At 51.2% G+C, this 24856-nt stretch overlaps 1 protein-coding gene across 1 annotated transcript; it reads left to right on the forward strand.

The window, feature by feature from the left end:
• Nucleotides 1-469: 469 nt before the first annotated feature.
• Nucleotides 470-24135, forward strand: MAL (mal, T cell differentiation protein (MAL blood group)). The gene is made up of 4 exons (XM_003941247.4): nucleotides 470-672; nucleotides 18280-18447; nucleotides 19819-19944; nucleotides 23525-24135. The coding sequence occupies exons 1-4, from the start codon at nucleotides 580-582 to the stop codon at nucleotides 23597-23599; spliced, it is 462 nt and encodes a 153-aa protein (XP_003941296.1). The 5' UTR covers nucleotides 470-579; the 3' UTR covers nucleotides 23600-24135.
• The last annotated feature ends 721 nt before the right edge of the window (nucleotides 24136-24856 follow it).

Below are 24856 nucleotides of genomic sequence, written 5' to 3' on the forward strand. Positions count from 1 at the left end.
GCCGGTCCCAGCCCCCACGGTAGACCCCAGCCTGAGGCGGCGGTCCCATTCGGCCAGGAAACCTCCTGGATGTGCGGGTAGCGCATATTAATGCATCCAGCGGAAGGATGAAGGAGACCCAACTTCAAAGTTAAAGCACTGGTGACCGGAGGGGTGCCTCGGTGGGAAGGTTTGGGGTCTTGGTTACTGATGGTTATCATTCTTAGAAGATGCTGGTCACCTACCAAGCTAGAAAAGCATGAGGAGCGCCTGACCAAAGTGCTTTTGCCCTGCTTCGCGCAAGAGGTGGTACCCAGGGCTGGAACGCAGGAGTCAGGGCCACCGTCTTCAGCTCTGCAGCCGGCAGCGCGCCCTCGAAGTGGTTCAGGGCGGTGCCCGCGGTGCTCGGGCCGAGTCTCCGGGGACGGAGGGGCGGGCTGGGCGGCGGCCGGAGCTCCTCCCACTTCTGCCCCGGGCTCCCCTACTCTTAACCCGCGCGTGGGGGCGCCCAGGCCACTAGGCTCCGAGGAGCAAGCGAGAGGTCTGCGCCGAGCCTGAGCGGCGCGCGTCCAGTCCCGAGGCCGACGCCAGCACGCCGGCATGGCCCCCGCAGCGGCGTCGGGGGGCAGCACCCTGCCCAGTGGCTTTTCGGTCTTCACTACCTTCCCTGACTTGCTCTTCATCTTTGAGTTTGTGAGTGACTTGCGGCTGGGGAAAAGGCGGGATGGGCTGAGCTCTGCGCTCTCGCTGGCACCCCGCACAGCTGTCGGGCTGGATCCGCGAGCTGCGCAGGTCCTGGGAGCAGCGGGGCAGCAGGGGCAGGGCGGGGACTAAGCCAGGAAAGTCCCCTCCCATCTCTGGTCGTTTGCCCCCTTCTAGACCAACGGAATGAGGGGAACAGTCTACAGGACTATGGAGGAAAAACCGGGTTCGCAACCTGGGTCAGATGTCGGCAGCGGGCCAGGTGGGGACAGTTCTTGGTGCCCTGGTTCCAAAGTTGCGCGAGGGGCCAGCTTGGCAAGCGCAGCGCCAACGAAGCTCATGCTGCGCTTTGGGCGGTTGGGTGGAAGTGCCCAGCTTTTTCAAGGAAGGAGGTTTCGTTTAAAAAAAAAAAAAAATCATCAAAAGAAATGTTAGTATTACCAACCGAGATTTGGAGAAGAGAGGGAGCTGAATCCGGTTTATTTTCTTCTGGCCTTTTAAAGTTTCACTTATTTGCGACCAATTTGATCTGGAAATGAGGAAACTGAGGCCGTCGTTTGCTCGGCCACAGTACTTCTGCCTCTTGTGTGGGGTGGGGGTGGACGAGATGGGCGGGCGAGAACGATCCGCGCGCCTCGGCTGACCTTGGGCAGCCCCGAAGCCTCTGCACCTGCTGTCGGTCCCGCCTTGCGCGCAGGGTCGCTGCCTGAGACTGCGGGAAAGCGCTTCCTACTGTGGGCTCCTGGTCAGCACTCACGGTGTCGCGAGGCTGAAGTGACCTCCCTCAGCCTGAACTCTCTGGGGGCCACTCGCCCTCAACTGGGAGAGGTGTGCCTTGTATATTATATGGGTGTGGTGCATCGCCGCCTCAGGGACACGTTTTCCGGCACCCCTGCCTCAGAAGCATCGGCTTCGATGGTTGGGTAGGAAAGAAAATGTCGGAGCCTGACTTTAAAAATTGGACCCCAGGTTGTTATTGCCTGATTGGAGGCGGAGGGCGTGAGTACCAAGGAGAGCAGGTCAGTTCATCTAAGGAGGGCTTGGGAACAGGGGTTAAGAGGGCCACAGCTCTGTGAGCAGGGCTGTCTTGAAATTGGGGTGAAAGTCGAGTTGAACCCAAAGCTGAGTGGAACCAGTGCCTCCAAATCCTAGGGATTGGCAGAATCCAAGTAGTTACATTTAGAAAAATCCCTGGACACCAATTAACCCAGCTCCACCATTTACAGAGAGCCCACCCCCTCTGGCCTTCTTTTAGAAGTTCAGCATACAAGAAAGAGTGAGTGCCCTTGCAAGTAGAAACAGTCCAGTTAGACCCGGAGATCTCATCTGCAGGAAAGAGGGCCAAAGATTCCAACCCAACCCACCAATGCTATGAGAAACCTTGAAGCCATCCACTACTGGCAGCTTGCTCCTCCAGCGTGGCTTTGTGGCTTCAAGAGGAAACAATTTCTCCCTCGCCCAGAAAGCTTCTCTCAGCTGTCTTAGAAAGTCACTTCTCCACCTCACCTCTGTTCACCTCCCTTCCTCACTTCCCAGGAGACCCTCAAAGCATAGTCATCTCCTGGTGTCTTCCTCAGGCTCTAGATTAGATTAGGGGTGGGCTTGCAGATGCCTGGGAGAGAAGAGGAGAAAGCTGACTCCAAGCCTCTCAGTTGTCCTCTGCATGGACCGTAAATATGAAGCTGTATATACTTGATGTATGGAAGGAGTGGAGAATTAAAGGATCTAAGAAGGCACTGGCCACCCCAGGATAGTTTTTTGTTGTTGTTGTTTTTTTTAATGGAATATTACAACTCAACAACTAAAAGACAACCAAGTTAGAAAATGGACAACGAACTTGAACAGAGGTTTCCACAAAGAAGATATACAAATGGCCAATATGCACCTAAAAAGATGCTTAACATCATTAGGCTTTAGGAAAACAAAACTGAAATCACAAGGAGACTGGGTGAGGTGGCTCACACCTATAATCCCAGCACTTTGGGAGCCCAAGGTGGGTGGATCATCTGAGGTCAGGAGTTTGAGACCAGCTTGACCAACATGGTAAAACCCAGTCTCTACTTAAAATAAAATAAAATAAGTAAAATAAAAAATAAAAATAAAAATAAATTAGCCAGGCATGGTGGCTCATGCTTGTAGACCCAGCTACTCGGCAGGTTGAGGCATGGGCATTGCTTGAACCTGGGAGGCAAGGTTGCAGTGAGCCAAGATCATGCCACTGCACTCCAGCCTGGGCAATAGAGTAAGACTCAGTTTCAAAAAAAAATAAATAAATAAGTAAATAAATAAAAAGAAATGACAATGAGATATCACTTCACACCCATTAGGATAGCTACTATCCAAAACATGGAAAACATCAAGTATAGGCCAGGATGTGGAGAAATTGGAACACTTGTATGCTGCTGGTGGCAATGTAAAATGGTTCAGCCACTGTGGAAAAGAGTCTGATGGTCCCTCAAAAAATTGCCCTCTGACCCAGCAATTCCACTCCTGGGTATATAACCAAAGGATTCAAAGCAGGGACTTTAGTACCAGCACATGTATGTTCACAGAAGCACTCTTCACGATAACCCACAGCCCAATGTCCATCAGCAATGAACTGAGTGACAAAGTGTGACATATCCAAATGATGGATACTATCCGGCCATAGAAAGGAATGAAGTACTGATACGTGCTATAAAGTTCATAAACCTTGAAATCTCTCTGCTGAGCAAAAGACACCAGGTACAGAAGGTCATATAGTGTATGATTTCATTTATATTAAATATCTGGAATAGATAAATCCATAGAGATGGAACACAAACCCTGGTGATTTGCCAGGGACTGAGGGGAGCAATTGTTTAATTGCTATGGGGTTTCCTTTGGGGGTAATGAAAATGCTTTGGAATTAAATCGAGTTGGTGGATGCACAACACCATGACTGCACTAAATGCTGCTAAACTGTCAACTTAAAATGGTTGGTTTGATGATAATGTGAATTTCACCTCAAGTTTAAAAAATGAAAAAAAAAATTAGAAATATTTCAAATGCCACAGAAGAGTATGTATAATATTTTAACAGACACCCACATAATTATTGCCCAACTTTGTCAAATCTTAATATTTTGCTTTATCTGCTTTTATGTATTAAGGGAATGAAGCTTTCAGATGGCATCTAAGCCCCTTAAACAGCCTTCTGTTATCTTATTCTCTCTCTCCCTCCATCCTCAGGGCCACCTGTAGGCTGAATGAGGTGATCACTTCCAAGCACAGTTTAGACTTTAACTGCACACATATGAACTACGCATGGCATTGCTTTACATGTTTTCACACTTTATGAAATGCCAGCATACAGTACATATTCTTCTGCAACATGCTTTCCAGGCAACATTATGTTTTGAGATGTATACATGTTGACTTTGTTTATCCAGTCTTCTGTTAATAGATATTTTGTATACTTCCAACTTGCTGCCTTTAGCTACTGCAGACAGCATTGCCAAGAACATTCTCATGTTTGCCTCTGTAGTTACATGTTGGAAATTTCTCCCAGAAACACATGGAGGATGTGACTTGTTGGGTGACAGGGGATATTCACATCATCATTTTCCCAGATGTTATCACATTGCCATCCAAAAGAGTAGTTCCGATTTACACACCCCAGTAGCAGATTTACTGGGAAGATGGTGATGTTCATTAAATTCAAGACTTCCACTTACTCAAGCCCCTTCCAAGACTCTGCCTGATTTTGATTCTTTTATAAAGATGGTTCCCCCAGTTGTTTAAGCTTCAGGCTAAACCTGGACTTTCCCCTGTCCCACCAGCAGCGCATGAAAGTCGCCATTGTTCCTCATCACTTGGTAGCGTCAGACTTTATAATTTTCTGCTAGTCCGATGGGTGTGAAATGCTTGATTATTTTTTATATCTGTAGTCTACTGAGTTGCTGATGACTCAGTTTGGATTCCCATGCCTGACCTCCCAGCAGCCTGGGAGGCACAGATGTCCAAGGCGATCAGGGTGGAGCACCACTTCTATGCTGAGGGGACTGCCCACTGGAGCAGGCGAGGGTGGCCACTCAGGGTGGGGCATAACAATGTCTTCTTGGCCCAGCACCCCTATCCCAGAGCTCCTGACCTCTGAAAGCTGCAGGGTCTTCACATGAAGAGGAAGGCAGACCCAACTAGGTAGTGAGACTGCCGTTCCAGACACTCCCAAAGCCACAGCGGCTGTGCCCTTATTTCATGTGGTGGGGTCATTGGTGCAGCCCCACATAGGCCAGGGGTGAAATGGCCAATGCTCTCCCCTCCTCCAACAAAACCCAGGGCTTTGCTTCTGGTCTGCTGCCCTGCAAAAGTTCCACCCAGTGAGGAACTTTTCCTTTTGGAGCCACTCTGTCTCCTCCTCCTTCTCCAAATCTAAGCCAGGGGCTTCATGACACTGGGCCATCATTCAGGGAACAAAAGGTTCGCAGGGAAGAATTTCTGTCTCAGCTGTGGCTCCTAGAGCAGTGTCTCCACAGAGTGCCAGGAGAGACCCTTCGCTCTTTCAGGACTTTTGAAGGAAAGGCCTGAAGACTGCCGTGAGCCCATCTACTCAGCGCCCTCCTCCCCAGGAGGGGTTGTGAGTGAGAGCTTCAGGAATCCCACCCAGCCTCCCAGGGGCACACCCTCCTCCTCTGTGCCTCCTCTGTGCTTTTGGGGTGGGGGACCACCTGGAATCAGTTTGTAGTTTTTACACAGTACACTGCAGAGTAATGACTAAAATGACACCTTTTCTGTGACCCAAACTGACTGGACTTTTATTATTTAAGAGTGACCAGAGAAGTCCAAGGACCTGCACTAGATTTCTACCTGGCTGGGGAAGAGCCAGCCTGACAGAGCTGGGACTGGCCCATGGGCTGGCGAGGCAGCTTCGCATTGAGTGGTCTGAGCTGAGGCTGCATTGAGAAGGCAGCATGGAAACTCCCCAGGGACCAGAGATGTGGAATCACAGAAATGTAACTTTCAGAGCTGGCAGGAAACTCAGGCTCAGACAGGGAGCAACTTGCCCAGGTCATTGAATCCAGGGTCCAGCAAGCCCTTCTGGCAGCAAGCAGGTCACATCCAGGCTTCTGTTTTCACCTAAACAGCCACACGGGACTTTTGCTTACACCAGAAGGGACCCAGGGATCCTGAGCGAGCAGCCCTGCCCACCTGGCAGCCCTCGGCAAGGCTTGAATCCCTTCTCTCCCACAGCAGAATGAAAGGCCAGCTCAGGACCACTGGGGAGCTTGCACTTTCTGGGCCTCCTTGTCAAAAACACACCCTACAGGTTCTGAGTCACGAGGTCCAGGGCAGGTCCAAGAACCCACACTGGGTAAGCACGGCACACCTCCGCTGGCTCGCTGAGACTTGGAGCAGGCATCTGGAGGCCAGGTCACCCTCTTGATATTTTTACAGAGGGACAGAATAGTGGGAACAGTTCTCAGAGAGTCTGGGGCAAGCAGCCAGGTGCTCCAAGGTTCTCACAGGTCAGGCCAGGGACTCCTCTGTTCCTAGAGAAAGTTCCCTGCTGCTCTAGCTAGGTGCCTCTCCTACAGGCGCAGGTAGTGGGGCAGGCCCTGCTTAGCTAGCAAGGGATGGTGGCTGAGTTGGCCTTCCCTGACTGTGTCCACTGGCTGCTGGCCCTGTCCCCTCTCTGTAGCTCTTTAGAGAGGGCAACGGCCTGATCTGCCGTATTTTCTCCTCTCTCCCTCTCTAAAGGGCGGAGAAGAGTTCTAGACAGAGGTCTCACAGGGGTTTGGTGGAGAAGTGACTTTTCCAGTTTTTCAAGACCAGAGGCCGGCTTTGGTGAGAACTCGGTGACTTTGAGCTGCTCCCTGGAAACTGTTAAGTGTGATGATGTGGCTCAGCTCCACAGGATTGTCAGACATGTGTCATCACACTTGAGCTGCATTTTAAAAGATTGCCTTTTAACTTTTCATAAATCACTCCCCCACCTCATGGGGACAGGGCAATGCCAGGGCTGGTGCACACATATCCTTTCTGTCCAAGTGCTTTCAGGAGTGAGTAGGAGGCCCCACGATGCTGCTGCCGACAGGACTCACGCTCAGGTCAGCCAGGGCCAAGGGCTGACTATTTGCACCTACGCTCGCCACACCAGTGGGCAAGGGGCAGAGCATATTGTGCTGCCAGCACAGGCCAGCTCTGCACAGCCTTAGCAGTAGCCTGGCTTTGTCCTGGGCCCAGGACACATTCCCCAGAGAAGGGGCTGGGAGTGGGGACTGGACCACCTGGGACCTGCCTTGACATAGGACAGAGCCAGCCAGACTTGAACTAAAAGGGGCTGGGGGCTGACTTAAGCCACTCTGAGGCTTCTTCCTGAGGCCTCCAGTCTCAGTCCCTGGACATGGTGCTTTGGACCAGCAGGTCCCAGAGGCAGGTACTGAGAGGATGCCCCAGCAGGTGTTCCCTCCTGGTGCTGATGGGTGTGAAGACAGTGGGAGTCAATACCCCTTGTACTTGAAGCAGGAACACCCTGGGGTTCGTGGTCAGCTCCTTCTCACAGCTTTCAGATTGTTCCCAGGGGCGTGGAGCATGGAGTAGGTCCCTGGTGGTCTCTCAACAATTTGGAAGGCTCCAAATTGCCTTCGACGCCCTTTTGGAAAGGTTTGGTTCCCAGTGAGCTCCCAGCTGGGTATGAGCATTGTAACCATTTCCTTTCCTGGGGTCATGAATGTGCTACACTCTGATTATCTGCAGCACTTTGCCCCAGGCTCTCTGACACGCACGGCTCATTCACAGCTAATGTGTTGGGTGAATCATTTTAATGCCCTGGGTCCTGAAAAACGGAGGTAGGAAATCAAAGGAAAGCCTGTCATCAGCCACAGCACCTCCACATACACTGGCAGTGGCAAGAGAAGGCGCAGGGCAGCACAGCCAGTCTCACTGCCCTGCAGTTCCTGGCCAGAGCCTCCAGTCCCTGTAGGGGTGCAGTGGGCCAGGAGGGAAGGGGCTGGAAGGGCCAGGGGAGGAGACAGAAAGTGAAAGTTCCAGAACCAGCTTGAGGGAGGCCCACGGGGGACCCGGGAGGTGGGCACTCCAGGAGTGAGGCCATGAGGAAGGACAGAAGGTGACATCCCCTGACCTATCAGTGGAGTGGGGAGGGGTGAGGTCTGCATGGCAGCCCTTCCCTCTTCCTACCGAATTCCAGGCCTACATCTGTGGAAGAGGGAGCGGCATTCTTCAGCATTTCATTTTGTGTTTTATGTGTCTTAAACACAAACCTTGCTATTGTTTTCCTCTGAAAGAACAGAGGTTATTGAGACTCATTGTTTCAGTGGTAGGCCAGGGAGGGAAAAGCTGTCTGGGAGTGGCCTGAAAACTAATGGGTTATTCTCCTTCCTCTATGTTAACACGCCCGTAATCCCGGCATTCTGGGAGGTCAAGGTGAGAGGATCACTTGAGGTCAGGAGTTTGAGATCAGCCTGGACAACACAGCAACACGCCATTTCTACAAAAAAATGTAAAAAATTAGCCAACCATGATGGTGTGCACCTATAGTCCCAGCTACTTAGGATGCTGCAGTGGGAGGATGGCTTGAGCCTGGAGGTCAAGGCTGAAGTGAACTGTGATCACATCACTGCCCTCCAGTGTGGGTGACAGACTGAGAACCTGTCACCAAAACAAAAAGTCTCGTAGCCATTCCCAAAGCTGATCCTAGACACAGAAGGTAACTGCCATACTCATGGGGGCCTGGATCTGGACCTCAGCCAGCCTGTCAGAGCAGCTGCAGGAATGTGGCAGGTAACTGTGCCTCAGTTTCTGCATCAGTAAAATGAGGATGCAGCAGCACCTGCCTCATGTAGCTACTGCCCCGCAGCTATCTAGTGCTGTTATTATTAGTTGACTAAATATTTAAACACCTGATCTGAGATCAACTGGCTGACTTGTGTCCACAGTAGAGTCTGCAAGGCCTGCCCCCATCACCTTTGCTGTAGGTGCTACATGAAGATTGGGATTGGACCAGGCTGTGGAGGGCACACTTGACTTGTCCCTGGAGTCACCGAGTCCTGCATGGACACCACCTTCCTGGGGCCTTCCCAGTGGCTCTCCTCTCACCAAGAAGGAACAACTGAGGGCAGAGGTCGGTGTGTCCTCAGGTAGGAGCTTGACGGGGTAGCCAAGGAAGAGAGAACAGGATGGCAGCCCCGGCCTGCCTTCTGCCAGGGAGCAGGCTGCTTTCTAAGCCTCTCTGCACCACACTGCCAGCCTGGTGCCAGGACAAGTGAGGAGCGCTTTGTGGATTCTGTGACACACATTGCTGTAATTGCCCACAGGCATAGGAACAAATTACCAGTGGACTCAGATTAAAGCTTTCAAAAGTGATTTGTCATTAGTGTCAATGTGTCTGCTGTCTGCAAGGGCATCAGTTCAGGGAGGGAACAGCCTCTGGCACAAACATGTGCCCTCATCTCCCCCAGACTCCATCCTGGCCCCTGGCTGCTTGGCAGGTGGGCACAGTTGGATTGAAGGGCCTGTCAGGAAGGGAACCACCCAGTTTGTGGGTCTTAGGACTCTTTCTGAAACCAGCCACAGACCTCCCACATCTCCGTTTGTGGCTGGGTTGGAGGGCGACAGTGTCAGTGCTTCTTTGTTGGAGGGGGCCCTTTAGGCCCGGGCTTACCCATCACCTCCACCGGGAAGCCTACCCTCCTAGCACCCTTTCGTGGCACCCAGAATACCTCCTGCAGACCTTGCTTATTGTCTCTCTCGTGCCTACACCCTGAGTCTGCCCACATACCTGACACAGACCAAGAACTCTGAAACATTTGTCCCAGCAAGCATCAGTAGGGAAGGGGCTCGGATCTCCTCTCCCACCTACCTAATACTGATTAATCATGAGTCCTTGGCCTCAAGGGCAGACAGAGGGTGAAACTGACAAAGGCTGCCAGTCCCCAAGAGACTCTGGGAGTTCCAGTTCCCTTGAACCCTCCCAGACCCTGGGCAGGCAGCCTCCTCTTGCCTCTTGCAGGTATATGCCTGTTTTGTTGCTTTGCTCACATTACTAACCCACCTGGTGACTCCCATAAATACCTTTTGTTTTTCTTGCATTTAAGCCACTCCTGTCTGGTCTAGCATTTCCATGGATTTTGCCTTTTACAGGTGGCTTACCCGGTATTTTCACGGAACCTCTTGGTTTCTGTTTACCCTGCTGGGTAAAGCCAGTGGGTGTAGGTGTGGTAGGCAGAATTTTCCATCCAAACGGAGACCTGCCTATCAGAAAGTCCATAGATTTGTGGATCTGAGGGGAGTTTTCCTTCATTCAGGAACTAATGACCGTCCTCTAGCTTGTGACGGAGGTGGGTTTAAGGCAGCAGTCACTTTGTCCTGCTGGCAGCATGTGCTATGGGAGAGAAGGCTTCCCTGGGGTTTAAGGGGGGGTGGGATTGCAAGCCTGAACAAGGGGCTCTTCCCAGTCCAACTTGCCTTGTTAATATAAACTGTGGCCCTGAACTCAGCTCTTAGATCTTTTAATCTCAAATCTCTATCCCTCTCTTCACAAACAGATCCAAACTCTTTGAGTCCTTGACTTGCCTTCAGATTAGATAAAGGAACACTGTCTGAGGCTAGCTGCGGGGGGATGATGGGGTGAGGGGTTCCTCTGAGAGAAAGAAGCCTGCTGACGAAGAGGCCAGGAGGGGAGAGTGACTGGTATAGGTAAACCAAGTCAAATCCCAGCCCCACTCCCACATTCAGGGTTCTCTTTGAGGGCAGCCCCAGGGGTCAGACTCCTGATAATCTGCCTTTTCAGTTGATGTGGGGAGAGGGTCACAATCCAGAGAATCTCTGACCCCTACCCCTGACCTCTCCCCATGGGCTCAGATGGGGATCTTGTGCCAAATACCAGGCTCTGTCCCTGTGCAGTGTGACATTTGTAGCTGGTGACTCTTGCTCAAACACTGAAACTTTCACCAGGGCCTGAAACCACCCTTGTGGACCCAGACCTGCTCCAGTGGGGACTGTGGCATGAGAGGAGAGGAAGGGAGAGGTGGGCTTCATTCATTAAAGTATGTCTTTGAATGAGATCCATTACCTCAGTGTTGATCATGGCCACACTCAGCACCTGTTAAATGCAGGCATGAATGAATGAATGAACCACCAAGTGAGTGAGTGAGTGACAGACTGACTGACTGACCGAGTGATTAAGTGACTGACTGAGTGACTGAGTGAAGGAGGAAGTGACTGAGTGATTGAGTGACTGACTGATTGACTGAGTGAGTGACTGAGTGACTGACTGAGTGAGTGACTAAGTGAGTGAATGACTGAGTGAGTGACTGAGTGAGTGAGTGACTGAGTGAGTGACTGAGTGACTGAGTGAATGACTGAGTGAATGAGTGACTGACTGAGTGACTGACTGAGTGAGTGTTTGAGTGAGTGACTGAGTGAGTGATTGAGTGACTGAGTGAATGAGTGACTGACTGAGTGACTGAGTGAGTGAGTGACTGAGTGAGTGGCTGAGTAAGTGACTGACTGACTGAGTGAGTGACTTAGTGAGTGAAGAAAGCTCCCCTAACTTGCTGGGACTGAGTTCCTTCGTACCAGGAGGTACGAAGGACTAATACAAGTAGAGAAGCCAACCCGCGTTTGCTTCCTTGCCTCTCTGAACTGGAATAGAGTCCCCCAGCCTCCCTCTCAGATGCATTTTCTGAGTGGAAGAGCTGCGGGACTTTGAGGAAGCTTTCAGCATTTAGCGGTCTTGGGTATCCCCCCGACCTCCTGCTCTGTGTATGTTCATTCTCCCACCACCTGGTGCTTGGTGCCCTCTTGACTTCACCCTAGCATCCAGGCCTGTCGTGCCATTTACCTGCTCTGCAGTAGCTCATCCTTAACCCCACTCTGCCCACCTATACACACACACACGTGCACTCATATGCACACACATGCATGCATGTGCACACACACATACACAAGCATACACACATATGCACACATACATATACACATGCATATGCATGCACCATACACACATACATACACACATGCATACAGATCTGCACACAAACACATACATACACACAAAGAAGCTCACACATACACATGCACATGTGCATACATACACATACGTATAGGCACATACATACACATATACACAAGCATGCATCTGCACACAAACACATACACATACACACAGAGAAGCTCAGACATACATATGCACACACACATGCACACACACACATACATATAGGCACATATATGCACATATACACAAGCATGTATGTGCACACACACATATGCATACGTACACAAAGGAAAATGCTTCCTACTCTCTATCTCACTCCAAGAATGATTTTTTTAAAATCAGTCCTTAGAGCTGGGCAAAGACTGTGAGCCTCTCCTGAAGCAGCTACTTTTCTGGTCAGATCACCTACACAAAATGTTCTCCTGGCATTGAAATAACCCTTAGCTGCTAAAACGATGCAGTAAGTAGATTGCCAGCAATGTGAGTGGGGGTTGCTACTCCTGGTGGCCTTGGGAGGGCACAGAAGGGTGGGGAGCTCCCTGGGGTCCTCCCAGCAGACGGGATGAGTCTCCATGTGTCCCTCATCTGTCGAGGACATCTCTTCTTTTCCTTCCCGGGGAGATGATATCTGCCACTTGATCTAAGCGGCAGGAGAGCTCAGCAGTGATGCACAGCCTCTGTTTCGTGGCCGGTTTCCTTTACTTCTCAAGAATTCAAGGCAAAAACTGCTGTTCACATATGCCTTTAAAGGCACACACCATGTGTTCCATGCCATTGGGAATGTTGATGCTGAGCTCTGGGGACCACGCCGTTGATGTAGATGGAAAGCCTTGCCTGGGAAAACCTCTTAGGTTCACATCTTGATGTGTCCTTGGAAGAATTTCTGCTTGTGGAGGCCCTGACAGAGTGAAATGAAACCCCAGAAAAATATCCAGAGAATCTGAGCAAGCCCTCTGCATTGCCCTTGTTACCCAGCCCTGCAGCAGAAGAAACACTGGGGACTGTGGATGAAGAGTTCTTTCAGACACAGGCAGTGGAAACTCCAGACAAATCTCAAGAATGTGCCAGAGAATGCCTCTTCCCGTTCTTGATGACCAGGCTCGTTGTTGGAAGGAAAGCTAGCTCATATCTTAGCGCCCTTTGGGCTTCCTTGTGTGGGGCAGGCACATTGTTCTCAATTTTTGGTTTCTGGAGACCATAGATTTTTCTCTTTTTGATGCTTTTGAGGTTATTTTAAAAATCTGGCTCTTCTTGGACAAGTTTTGGAGTAGATGATTGTGCATAGTGAGATCAGACTCAGACCGCTGGGATTTCTCACAGAGTTACAGAAGAGGCTGCTTCATCTAACAATATTTGTGACAGCAAACACTTAGTGGAAGCTGGGTACCAGCCCCCTGCAGGTATAACTTGAGTCACAACTACTGTTATCACTACTTTCCAGATGAGGAGACAGAGAGATTCAATAACTTACTCAGGGACAGCAGGTCACCCAGCTAGTGACAGAGCTCACTTCAAACTCATCAACCCTGGCTCCAAAGTGTACTCCATTAACTACCCTTTAACAACCTGGCTGCTTCCCATGGATTAATCTGGAAATAAAACATGAGACGCTTCTTCAGGTTCACACGAGAGCTTCCAGGAAAACAATTCCTGACAGAATTTTTTTCACAAACCTCATTTCACCGGGTAGACCATGGATGTGAACTCTTCGGAAAATTTTTGTCCAGTTTTATACATTATCCCCTGTTCTTAGAGAAGCTCAACTCTGCTCAGCACTCCCAACTGGATGGAATTAAAGATGGGAGGTTTCCAGCTCTGTCATATCAGAGTTGAGAGGGGCCTCTGATCGCTCATGCACCCCCTCGGCCCCCATCCTCAGACAGTGAGGCTGCGTCTCGGAGTTCAGAGGACACCCCAGGACAAGCTCGTCTCACGTTCCAGGCTCAAGGAGAGGAGAGGTGGAGAGAGGAGAGGAAACACTAGGGTGACACTTTGCACTGAGAGGCCGGGCAGGATCTGGAGGGGAACAGTCGGCTGGCATCACTGGGGGACAGGCAGGGCCCTGAGACAGGAGCTACAGAGCATTGCCCATGGCCTTATGTTACGGTAACACATCACGAGGCCTTGGCCAGGAGTCTGGGGCATCTGTCCCATCACTCTGCTTCTTTCCCGCAGAATCAGACGCTGGGCATGAGTCCTAGGCTTTGGTGTTTTTTTTCTAAAGGCGTCCCAGGTGACTTAATGTATAGTCAGGGCTGAGGACGATAGAGTGTTTGCCTAGGCTCCATCCCCATCTTCTTACTTAAAGCCCTGGGACCCAGAGAGTGCTCAACCTTTGTCCCTCTCCAGCCATGCAACTGGAGACCTTTGTCTGAGATTGCCCAGACAGCTGTACCGTCTCTATTTTGATGGACAATGACAAGGTGCAGCTGCGGGCTCAGGGAGAAGTCTGACCCATTGACAGAAACCAAGGGGACACAGCACCATGCCTACAGAGTGTCAATAACGTTTTCAAAATAATTGCCTCTGTGCATGGTCACATGGAAGCTGGGAGCCACCGGAGTTTCCTTGATGAAGGAAAATGCTTGAACCCTTACCTACTCCCTTGCTCTTGACAAATATTTGGCCGGTGGGGTGGGTCCTGACGCCAGGCTGGAGTATATTGCTCCATGCCCAGGATTGCCTTATCTCCCTGGTGAGAGTGCCCTGCTTATTCTGTTTGCTCTGTACATTGAGTAGGTGGAGCAAGATGGGAATCAGCTTTGACTCATGGTGCACACGAAATCTCAGCTTTGCATACAGCAGGGCTGGAGGCTCACCCGCCCTCAAGCCTCATCTTCTAGCACTCTTTGACCTGTGCCCAGCTGCTCAGCCTTCAGCCTCCGAAGCCCTCACAACTGTTTCAGCATCCTCTGAGCTTGAAATGTGCTCTTTCTGCTATGAATGTACCATGCAAAGGAAAAATGTCAGCCTGATTTTTTTAAAGGGCTTCACTTGCAAGGTGAAGCCCCTGGAGTTTGGATGAGGTTTTGAGATCTGTCAGGGGACAGGGGCTGGGGCTGAGCCCATGGTAGGCTTTGTTCTATGGGCAACTGTGGACAGGGTTCCCATTATAGACAGGAATCTGCATGCCAGTGTGGGGATCATGGAATTTCCCAGGGAGCTGAAAAATAGTCTTCATCGGGTTGGTAAAAGCACTCACCGGAACAGTCAGGGCATAGAATCTAGCTTGATCTCAAGGCTCTCCACGCAGCTCAGGGCCCACGCTGTGGCTGCAGTCAGCAAGGTGCACACAGAGGCTGTGGCCAGCCCTCCATGCACTGACTTCCCCTCACTTTTCCTGCCCTTGATTCTCACATATCACATCTCGAGCCACATGGGAAGAATGGAGTGAAGAGAGATGACTGCAGATAGGAACTGGGGGCCACCTTCTCAGATTTGCCATTTCCAAGTGCCACCTGTGCATTAATTCACCTCATATGTATTTTACAGTTTATTTTTCCCCAAATGATGATATTGCAATCATAAGCATAGAAACAATGTCACTATCCAGTTCACCTTTGCCTATCTGCACTATAAGAGAACTCCAGACACCCAGCTCCACCCTGAGCCCTTCCTGCCTTCATCAGAAAAAACAAAGAGAGTAAAGGAGCAGGGAATCATTGCCTCACTATGAAATTCAGTGTTCCTCAATAGCATGCCCATTGGTCACCCATAAGCACCTCTGGCCCCTGGGGTCCCACTGGGATTCCATAACGGAGTCTCCTCCCTACCATGTGCAACCCAAGCTGCTCCTTTGGGGTTTGGTTCGTAAGTGGCTCTACTTTAGCCACACCAAGGTACCAGGAGACTGAAGGTCCATTAGCCGACTTGGACACTGATGGGTGGCTGAATGGGTCTTCTCCAGGTCCCCTCCAGGGAGGCAGCTGTGAGCAAGGCAGACCTCAAGCCCACTATCACCTGGTAGGAGGAAGCACCACGTTGTCCCTAATCCAATACCCCTGTGTTTGTGCTGAGTGTTGCAGAGACGACATGCAGGACTCCCCGAGAGCATGTGAACAAGGAGGCAACTTAGTTTTGTCATCCTCGGAGGGTCACGTGGCCACCAGGCAAAGGGTGCTTAGGGGAGGAATTCCCAGGCCAGGACCACCCTCTGCCCTCTGGATGTGTCCAGTGGATTCTCCCATTTCTCCGCGCCACCCTCGCATGCCTCCTGAATCCAAGTCCTGCCTGCACCAATGCGCTCCTGTCCCTCCATCAGTGCCCGCTATGGAAAAGGCCGCATAATCTATTTGATCTTAAACTCAATGGTGGATGAAATCCACACACACATCTTATTCTATGGCGGTCTGGGGATTTTTATTTAATTGATTTTGCTCCCATTTTTATAAGGTGCACAGTGCATCCCACCGGCCCTGCCATGTGCCTTCAGGCAACCTAAGATCCATCAGCAGAGGACGCTTTATCGTCAGAGATACCCACATCTGATTCCTTAGGGACAACTTGGTTTTGATAAATCCAGAGTCTTCATTGCACTGATTTTTGTACCCAAATGCAATTCTCTCCTGATGCTTTTCAGAAAGCAGCTCAAAGAACACCTGTGAAGACAGTAGTATCTCTCACCCAGCAGGTGGTTAGCAGGTCCAGGGAGGTGGGGGGTCAAGGTGCTGTGTGAATTCACACTACAGGGGACATAGGCCTCGGAGGGCAACCCCGTCCTCAGTCCCCCAGATGTCTCTGTAGTACCTTGGAGACTTGGCTGCAAAGGAATCTCCATATAGGCCTAGAGTCCTCCGAGCTCAGTCCCCATCTGAGTGGGGAACCTGTGGATGAGGCTGAGCTGATTCTCACTGAGGGGAGCGGGGAGAGATGAAGAGAAGGGAAGGAGAAGTGCAGAAAGTCCCCGCTGGGGTTTGTATGTGCCTATCCGTGGCAAGGTGGTAAAGAGCAGGGCTAGGCCACTGAGGGGCACTACTGGCTCCTGTGTCTGCTCCTTTTTTTTTTTCCCCCGCCCCGAGAAAGAGTTTCGCTCTTTGTTACCCAGGCTGTAGTGCAATGGCGCAATCTCAGCTTACCGCAACCTCGCCTCCTGGGTTCAGGCAATTCTCCTGCCTCAGCCTCCCGAGTAGCTGGGACTACAGGCGCGCACCACCATGCCCAGCTAATTTTTGTATTTTTAGTAGAGACGGGGTTTCACCATGTTGACCAGGATGGTCTCGATCTCTTGACCTCGTGATCCACTGGTCTCGTCCTCCCAAAGTGCTGGGATTATACGCATGAGCCACCGCGTCTGGCCCGTGTCTGCTCTTCTTTGAGTAAATGGGGCTCATTGACCCTGGGGACATCAACTGGGATATATTCTGGATAACCTCGAGGCTGTACTTCCCTCACTCCCATCCTCGGCAGTTCAAGGAGACAAGGCTGATCTGGGTTACTTTATTCCAACTCCAAATTTGTGGTCGGAACACTTCCTGGACTTGGGGATATAAAGGGTTGAATCCAGAAAAAGAAACAATAAGTAAGAGAAAGAAAGAGAGAAGGGGAGAGAGAGAAGAAGAAGGAGGAGGATGAAGAGGAGGAGGAGGAGGAAAAAAGGGAAGGGGGGAGCAGGAGGGGAGGGAGGAGGGGAGGGGGAAGGGGAGGGGGAAGGGGAGGGGGAAGGGGAGGGAAAAAGGGATGGGGAGGGAGAGGGAAAGGGAAAGGGAGGGGAGAGACATAGAAAGGAGGTGGGGGTGGCTACTGACAGTGTGACTAATTTGTTTTGCCAAATAAAGACGGAAAGGATCTGCTGGTCACTACAGTTACATAAAAGAAAGGACATCTTAATATCAAAGCAAGTAGAAAGGCTAGAATCTCGGAAGAAATAGCAGCCTTCTCATGACAATACTGAATGACATAAATCCTTCCTCAGAATGATGAGTTACTTAACTTCCACCTACCTCAGTTTCCTTATCTGGCGAACGGGTCAGCGTTACTCAAAGGGTTGTTGTAAGAATCACTGAGTTATTATTTGTAAAGTACTTAGGATACTGCCTGGCATGTAGGTCTGATATAAGCGTTTGTTAAATAAAAAATTTAAACTGTATTTAAAAAGTGAATCAGGCCAGGTGCAGTGGCTCACAACTGTAATCCCAGCACTTTGGGAGGCCGAGGCAGGTGGATTACCTGAGGTCAGGAGTTCAAAACCAGCCTGGCCAACATGGTGAAACCCTGTCTCTACTAAAAATAGAAAAACTAGTCAGGTGTGATGGTGCATGCCTGTAGTCCTAGGTACTCAGGGAGCTGATGCATGAGAATTGCTTGAACATAGGAGGCAGAGGTTTCAGTGAGCCCAGATTATGCCACTGTACTCACGCCTGGGTGACAGAGCAAGACTCTGTCTCAAGAAAAAAATTTTTTAAAAAAGTGAATCAAAGCAAGTGTGCAGGGGATTGGGAATGAGATCCAGCCCAGGGCCTTTGGGGGGACTAAAGCTGCATTTTTTATGAGGAGGAGAATGCCTGCCCTGTTCTCTTTGCCTTCTTTCTGTGTTTCTGCACCCCAGTCACCCCTGCTGGTCAAAGGCTGGTCACGGGCTGGGGGCTCCTCTGGGCTGACACTCACTCTGCTCCTCCCCTGCAGGTCTTTGGGGGCCTGGTGTGGATCCTGGTTGCCTCCTCCCTAGTGCCCTGGCCCCTGGTCCAGGGCTGGGTGATGTTCGTGTCTGTGTTCTGCTTCGTGGCCACCACCACCTTGATTGTCCTGTACATAATTGGAGCCCACGGTGGGGAGACTTCCTGGGTCACCTTGGTGAGTCCAGCCCAAGGCGGCTGTGGGAGCGGGTAGTACTGGCCCCTGGCCCAGTAGGGCTGGCTTTTCCAGTGCCAGTGAGACTTCCCCATAGATGTCACCCCGCCATGTTCCAAGGCTGAGCCTGCCCAGGGCTTCCGGCAACAGATTCAGGAGAGTCGGGGGCAGAGGCAAGGTCTGTGCTGCCAGCCCTCACTGGACCTGTTCTGTGTTCTCCTGCATAACTGCCTTTCCACAGATAACCAGCTGCCCAGCCACCACACCACCTGCACCCACCAGGTGCCTGCTGCCCCTCCCATCACCCAGGAGGGCTATTTTCATCTCAGGGGAGCAGGGCCCCGGAGGCCGACACAGGCTGGAAACTGGCCCTGACTCTCAGGGTCAGGCCATGCTTACTGTCTGGGTCCTCAGCCACTGACTTCCAAGCAGGGCTGTCAGAGAACACTGGGAAACAGAAATGGTCTGCGGTGGTTATTCTATATAAATTCTGCTTTGAGGCCTGTGAAAAGGTAACTTTTACATGTGGGATGCTGCCCTTCCCTACTGTAGAGGTGATGGAGGCCATTTGGCCAAGCCTCTTTCCAAATCATAACTACACAAAACCCTGTTTTAGTACCTTTTCGCTTTCATTTATTTCTTTATTTTGAGCTGGGGGTCTCGTTCTGTCACCCAGGCTGGAGTGCAGTGGCGCAATCTCATCTCACTGCAGCCTCAACTTCCGAGGCACAAGTGATCCTCCTGCCACAGCCTCCTGAGTAGCTGGGACTACAAGCATGTACTGCTGTGTCCAGCTAAGATTTATTGTTTTGTGTAGAAATGGGGATCTCAGTATGTTTTCCAGACTGGTCTCAAATCCTGGCCTCAAGAGATCCTCCTGCCTTGACCTCTTAAAGCTCTAGGATTACAGTCACACACCCAGCCCTTTAATGCTTTTAAATATACCAGGAGCCAAAAATAAGCAATGAAACAAAACAAAACAAAAAAACACCATAGAAACAGCGTGGGCCACCCTCACCCTGCACTGGCCAGTGAGGCCACACCCAAGCTGGCCATGCACGACACTTCTCAGATCCAGGACCAGCTTCTCCCCGGGGCACCCCAAGTTGCTGGACCCTCCTCCACCTCTCCCTTGACCCTTCCTCAGGGGAGACCAGTGTCCCATCCCCAGGGAAGTGCTTGCTCTGACCCCAAGCAGTGAAGTGAGACTCAGCATAGCAAGGTGGGCACAGGACCTCCGTGAGGAGGCTGGGAGGGGTGAAATTCAAAGAAAGTGGGGGGAGAGGCTAGGGGCAGGGGTGGAGGGGACCTCAGCTCTGCATCTGGGCCCCGTCTCTCTCTCCCCATCCCTCTGACACCCCGTGTGCCCCACAGGATGCAGCCTACCACTGCACCGCTGCCCTCTTTTACCTCAGCGCCTCAGTCCTGGAGGCCCTGGCCACCATCACGATGCAAGAAGGCTTCACCTTCAGGCACTACCACGAAAACATCGCTGCCGTGGTGAGTCCAGGCATCTGGGGCTGTATTCACGTGGGTGGCTCCGCGGCTGGCAGGGGGTATGCAGAGGCTGCCAAGGCCCTCCGTCTGTTTTCAGCTCACTAATTTTTCTGTAAGGTCAAACCTTCGCCTCATCCTTGAAGCAGGGAAGCCTCCGAGAAGGGGAGTGTCATGCCCAAGACTCCGCTTATTCTTCCTGTCAGGGCTGCATGTCCCAGGCCTGGGTGGGCTTTGCAGAAGGCAGACATGTGAAGGGATGACAGCCGCCCAGCGCCCCGTCCAAGTGCTTCGTGAACAATCTGATTTAACATCCACAGCAACCCTACAACCCAGGGTCATGACGCCAATCTCACAGAGGGAGAACGGGGGCCAGAGAGTGTGGGTGTGTGGGTGACTGGCCCAAGATCGCCAGTCACCGTGGGGCCCGGCATCGAGGCTGAGGGCCCAATCCCCACACTCTCAACACCAGTTCAGGGCTGTGAGGCTGGCCACATGGGTCTCCTGACTCTCCCTGAGAGGCCATCCACTGAAGCATCCAGCCAGGGGTGGGGACACTGAAGCCAGGTGGATTTTCCTTTTAATGGACTGGATCAGAATGACAGGGTAACAGAATGTACTGTTTCATCAAGTGCTTTTCAGAGCTGGGCCTGTGTGCCCCTGCACCAGTCTATAATATAAAACATACTTCTAACCACGGGTTATTGCTAAAAAGTAAGAAGTTTCCAAAATAGCACCCTTCAGATCTCTAGAACTTGACCTATGAGGTATGCAAATCCCAAGGTAGAATGTGGTGATAGATCCTGAGATACCAGCTCCGTTGACCAAAGCTGTGCTGTCCCCTCTTTTTGGAAAGTGTAGGATGGAGGCTGAGAGAAGACCCACAGATGGGCACAGCTGGGCCTTGGGAATGACGTTGGTGAGGTGACTCTTGAGGGGAAAGTCCCTCAAAGCCTCACCTGGTGGTCCCTCTGCACAGTACCCTGCCCTGGGAAAGCCGCACACTGCCCTCAAGCTCCCAGCCTACAACTGCTCCCCTAAAGAGGCCCCCCTCAGGATCCTGGCATCTCCCCAGGGGCCTCACAGTGTGGAAACATTTCCTGTGTTGGCCCATCTCCCAACATGGCTGGTTTCCAAGCAGCAGCACAGCCAAGTGACATCTTGACGGATCTTCCTTCCCCAGGAGGCTGGTGACCCACCCTCCATCATTCTTCACACAGTTCTGTCTCATCTCCCTCTCCCAAGACTGCCTCATACCTCCCCCATCCCAACCAAGCATTCTCTTTTAACAAACATCAGCAAAGTGTCTGACAACAATTTTCATAAAATTGTTGTGAACAAGTGTTGTGAAATGTAGATGGGATGTGGGTAGTGGGTCAGCACTTGATGGAAAAAAACCCAGACAGGGGAATGAATGCCCCTTCCCACTGGGCAGGTCACTAGTTGAGAACCACTAGGCTCTACTGCCTTCTGATATTTCTCTCTTACCTTTTATCAAAATGCAGCACACAGCCAGAGAGGTGTGCAGTTACCAGCGCACAGCTTGATGAACTTTCATAAAGTGAATTCCCCTGTGTAGTTGGCATCTGGACTAAGAAATAAGGCCTGATAAACCACTTCCAGAAATCCCCTCAAATCCTGTCCCCATCATTGTGCACTCTCACCACCACCCAGTTCTGATTTCTAGCACTCCGTTCAGTTTTGCCTGCCTTTGAACTTCATATAAGTGTAATTACACAGTGGGTACTCATGTGTGGCTTCTTTCTCTCACCCTTGTGTTTGTGAGATTCACCCATGTGGCTGGGTATCCATGTGGCTTATTTGTTCTCATTACTATATTGTACTCCCTTGTAGGAATAGACCAACATTTATTTATCCATCCCACAACTGACCATCTCCCCATTTTTTTAGTTGAGTTGGATAGACACAAATATGCTCATGCAGACAGAACCATTAGAATGGAGAACCAGAGTGTTCTCAGCTGGCAGATGCGCCCGAACAAGACCACCAAGGGGGATCTGCACAGTGTTGGACGTAAAGTCATGCCTTTCTACCCAGGGTATCAACTGCATCTGTTCGTGGGGGAGAAAGAAGTTCATTACTCAGGATTCAACCCCAGACACCTGCCCCCACAAGCCACAGCATGCCCAGTCCAGGGGATACTCGGGTACAGGGAGGCACCTCACACCCCCCTCACACAACCTGGTTTTGGAGGCAGCCAGCCTGCCTCACATCCACTCTGTGGCTACTAATTAGGGTCTGTCCCAACCTGAGCTCCTCCCTCTCTCCTTTGTGGGTGGCAGAGCTGCTTTCCTAAAGGGACCCTGGGGACCGGTGGAAACTGATTGGGGCGAGATGGAGATTTCCGGAGAAATATGGAGGCTTCTCGATTATAACTATGGTGGGCAATTATGGCTGCAGTTTAGGGAGAGGGCTTTCTGAAGCCAAAACATGTCCATTCATGCCCAGCTCTGTTTTCCCAGTAGGACATTTCTTGATCCTTCTTGGAAAATGAGTTTCCACTGCTTTTCCTGCGGGGGACTTTCAAGGTGCTTCTGCCAAAGGCTCCCATTGGTCTGGAATGCCCACATTTTTGGAGGGCTGCCTCTGGTGTGTGACTGCTCCTCCCTGGATACATTATCGTAAATGTGTTATTCAATAATTTGGCTTACTCACCACCTCCAGGCCATGAGAGAAAGTGCTTGCCCAGGCGTGGGGGCAGGAGGGCAGGCACCCTGAGGGCTGGGGTTGATGGGCATTTTCAGGAGTCACAGAAGCGTAGCCACCCTACATGGATGTTGTGCCTGAGCTGGAAACTCTTGACCCCCACTCAAGGTCACAAAACCAGGTGCAGATATTGTTCTTGGCGGCAGGCAAGTGTTTAAGGAGCAGGGTGATGGGAGCAGACGGTGCCCAGGAGGACACAGCAAGTCCCCAGCAAGCAGGGCCATCCCTCCCAAGGCCACAGTGGCTGACTGCATGGTCCCAACAGTAAGCCCCCTTCTTTCGACAAAAGCTCAAAATCCCTGTCTCTCATTTCCTATGAAGCCTGGCTCCCTTGGCCACACCTGTGATATTAAGAACCCTAGAACACAATCCTGAGAGGGCAAGGATGTCCAAGCAGCATGGAGACTTTCACCAGGGCCAGCACACCCAGGTCTTTACGATCGCTCAACCCAGCTACCAGGACCACAGCTGGTGGGCGCTGGTCTCACTGGTGTGGGGAGGGAAGCTGTCCCTGGAGAGTTACCTGCCTGAGATGCTTTCACTGGAGGAGCCTTTGAGGACTCCGTCTCAAGTCAGCTGAGACCTAAGCTGAGTCCAGTGTGATGGTGGGTGATAGTGGAGTCTTACCTTGCACACCAGGTCTAGGAGCCCGTAGGTCATGTCAGCTCTGTACTGAGAGGATTTGGTGTACACTTGGGCTCAGCAGGGAGGGCATCCTCTGTGTGAGGGATGAGAAGCAATGGCAGCTCACGCTCTCTGGGTCTGGTAACCCTGCGCCATGTGGGGCTGGATGCAGTGCAAACTCTGTGCCTCGTCCTACCCGAGCAAGCCCATTAACGGCCCTTTCTCTTGGTTCCAGGTGTTCTCCTACGTAGCCACGCTGCTCTACGTGGTCCACGCGGTGTTCTCTTTAATCAGATGGAAGTCTTCATAAAGCCGCAGCAGAACTTGAGCTGAAAACCCAGATGGTGTTAACTGCTCGCCCCACTTTCCAGCATAACTTTTTAAAAAACAGAAATGCCCTTGATGGTGGAAAAAAGAAAACAACCCCCCGCCCAAAAAAAAAAAAAAAAAAAACCTGCCCTGTTGCTTGCGGGTGCCGTGTGGACTCTCCCGTGTGCCTTCGAGTCCGGGTTGGGAGCTTGCTGTGTCTAACCTCCGACTGCTGCGCTGTCTGCTAGGTCACCTCCTGTTTGTGAAAGGGGACCTTCTTGTTCGGGGGTGGGAAGTGGGGACCATGACCTAAGAAGGAAACAAAGATCCCCTGCTGACCCCTGGACCAGCTCTTGAGAAGGGCCATCTGGAATTTTCCACAGGCTCTCCTGAGCGCCCCATCTTGTGGCATGTTTTAAGTCTTCATGGATGTCTGCGTGTCATGGGGACTAAAACTCACTCAACAGATCTTTCCAAATATCCATGGTGGAAGATGATAACCCTTTGAAATACTTTATAAAGTGTCTTTATGTTCAATACATTTGTTGGGTGTTTTTTGGGTTTGGGTTGAATTCCCCAGCATCAGGAATGCCATCATTTCAGCTTGCTTTCTGAGGAATCCTTTGACTTAACCTGAATCTCAAGAGACAGCATCAGGTGGCAGCTCAGACGACACTGTATGTGCCCGGCCACTGCACTCTGGGGAGCCCACGCTCCCAGCTACCTGCCCAGATGGCTGCCCCTCTCTCTGGAAACTGGCTAAGTGCCAGCCTGGGGCCCCTTCTCTTTCCTACAAGACACAGTAGTCTGTGCCCCACTAGAACCTCCTTCCACCAAAAGAAAACATGGTGCAGAAGTTTCCATTCACTCATTGTGAAACTCATCAGAATGTTCTGGGCAGTCTGTTCTGTTTCAATTATGCGGATCATACACTATTTTAGAATTTCCTTAGGCCACTCCATAGGAGAGAAAGGAAGGGAGATTACAGAGTGAAAGGAAGTACCGTGACAAGAGGGAGAATGCCATATTTCGGGTCTGAGATGTCTGGGTTGAAAGGAGATGGGATGATTAAGAAGAAGGCACTGAGTTAGGAATCTGGAAAGCCCAGCTCTGTTATGAAATGCTCCTTTATCCCATGGATCCCAGGAATTAGCGCCATTCCAGTGATGGGACCCTGGGACAGGTGCTCCAAGACCCCTGAGCTTCCCACCATGGAGGTATGTGGCAGAATGTCTGTGACCTCATGCTGGCAGCCATG

Source organism: Saimiri boliviensis, chromosome 1 (genome assembly GCF_048565385.1).
Source record: "Saimiri boliviensis isolate mSaiBol1 chromosome 1, mSaiBol1.pri, whole genome shotgun sequence".
Lineage (NCBI taxonomy): Eukaryota > Metazoa > Chordata > Mammalia > Primates > Cebidae > Saimiri > Saimiri boliviensis.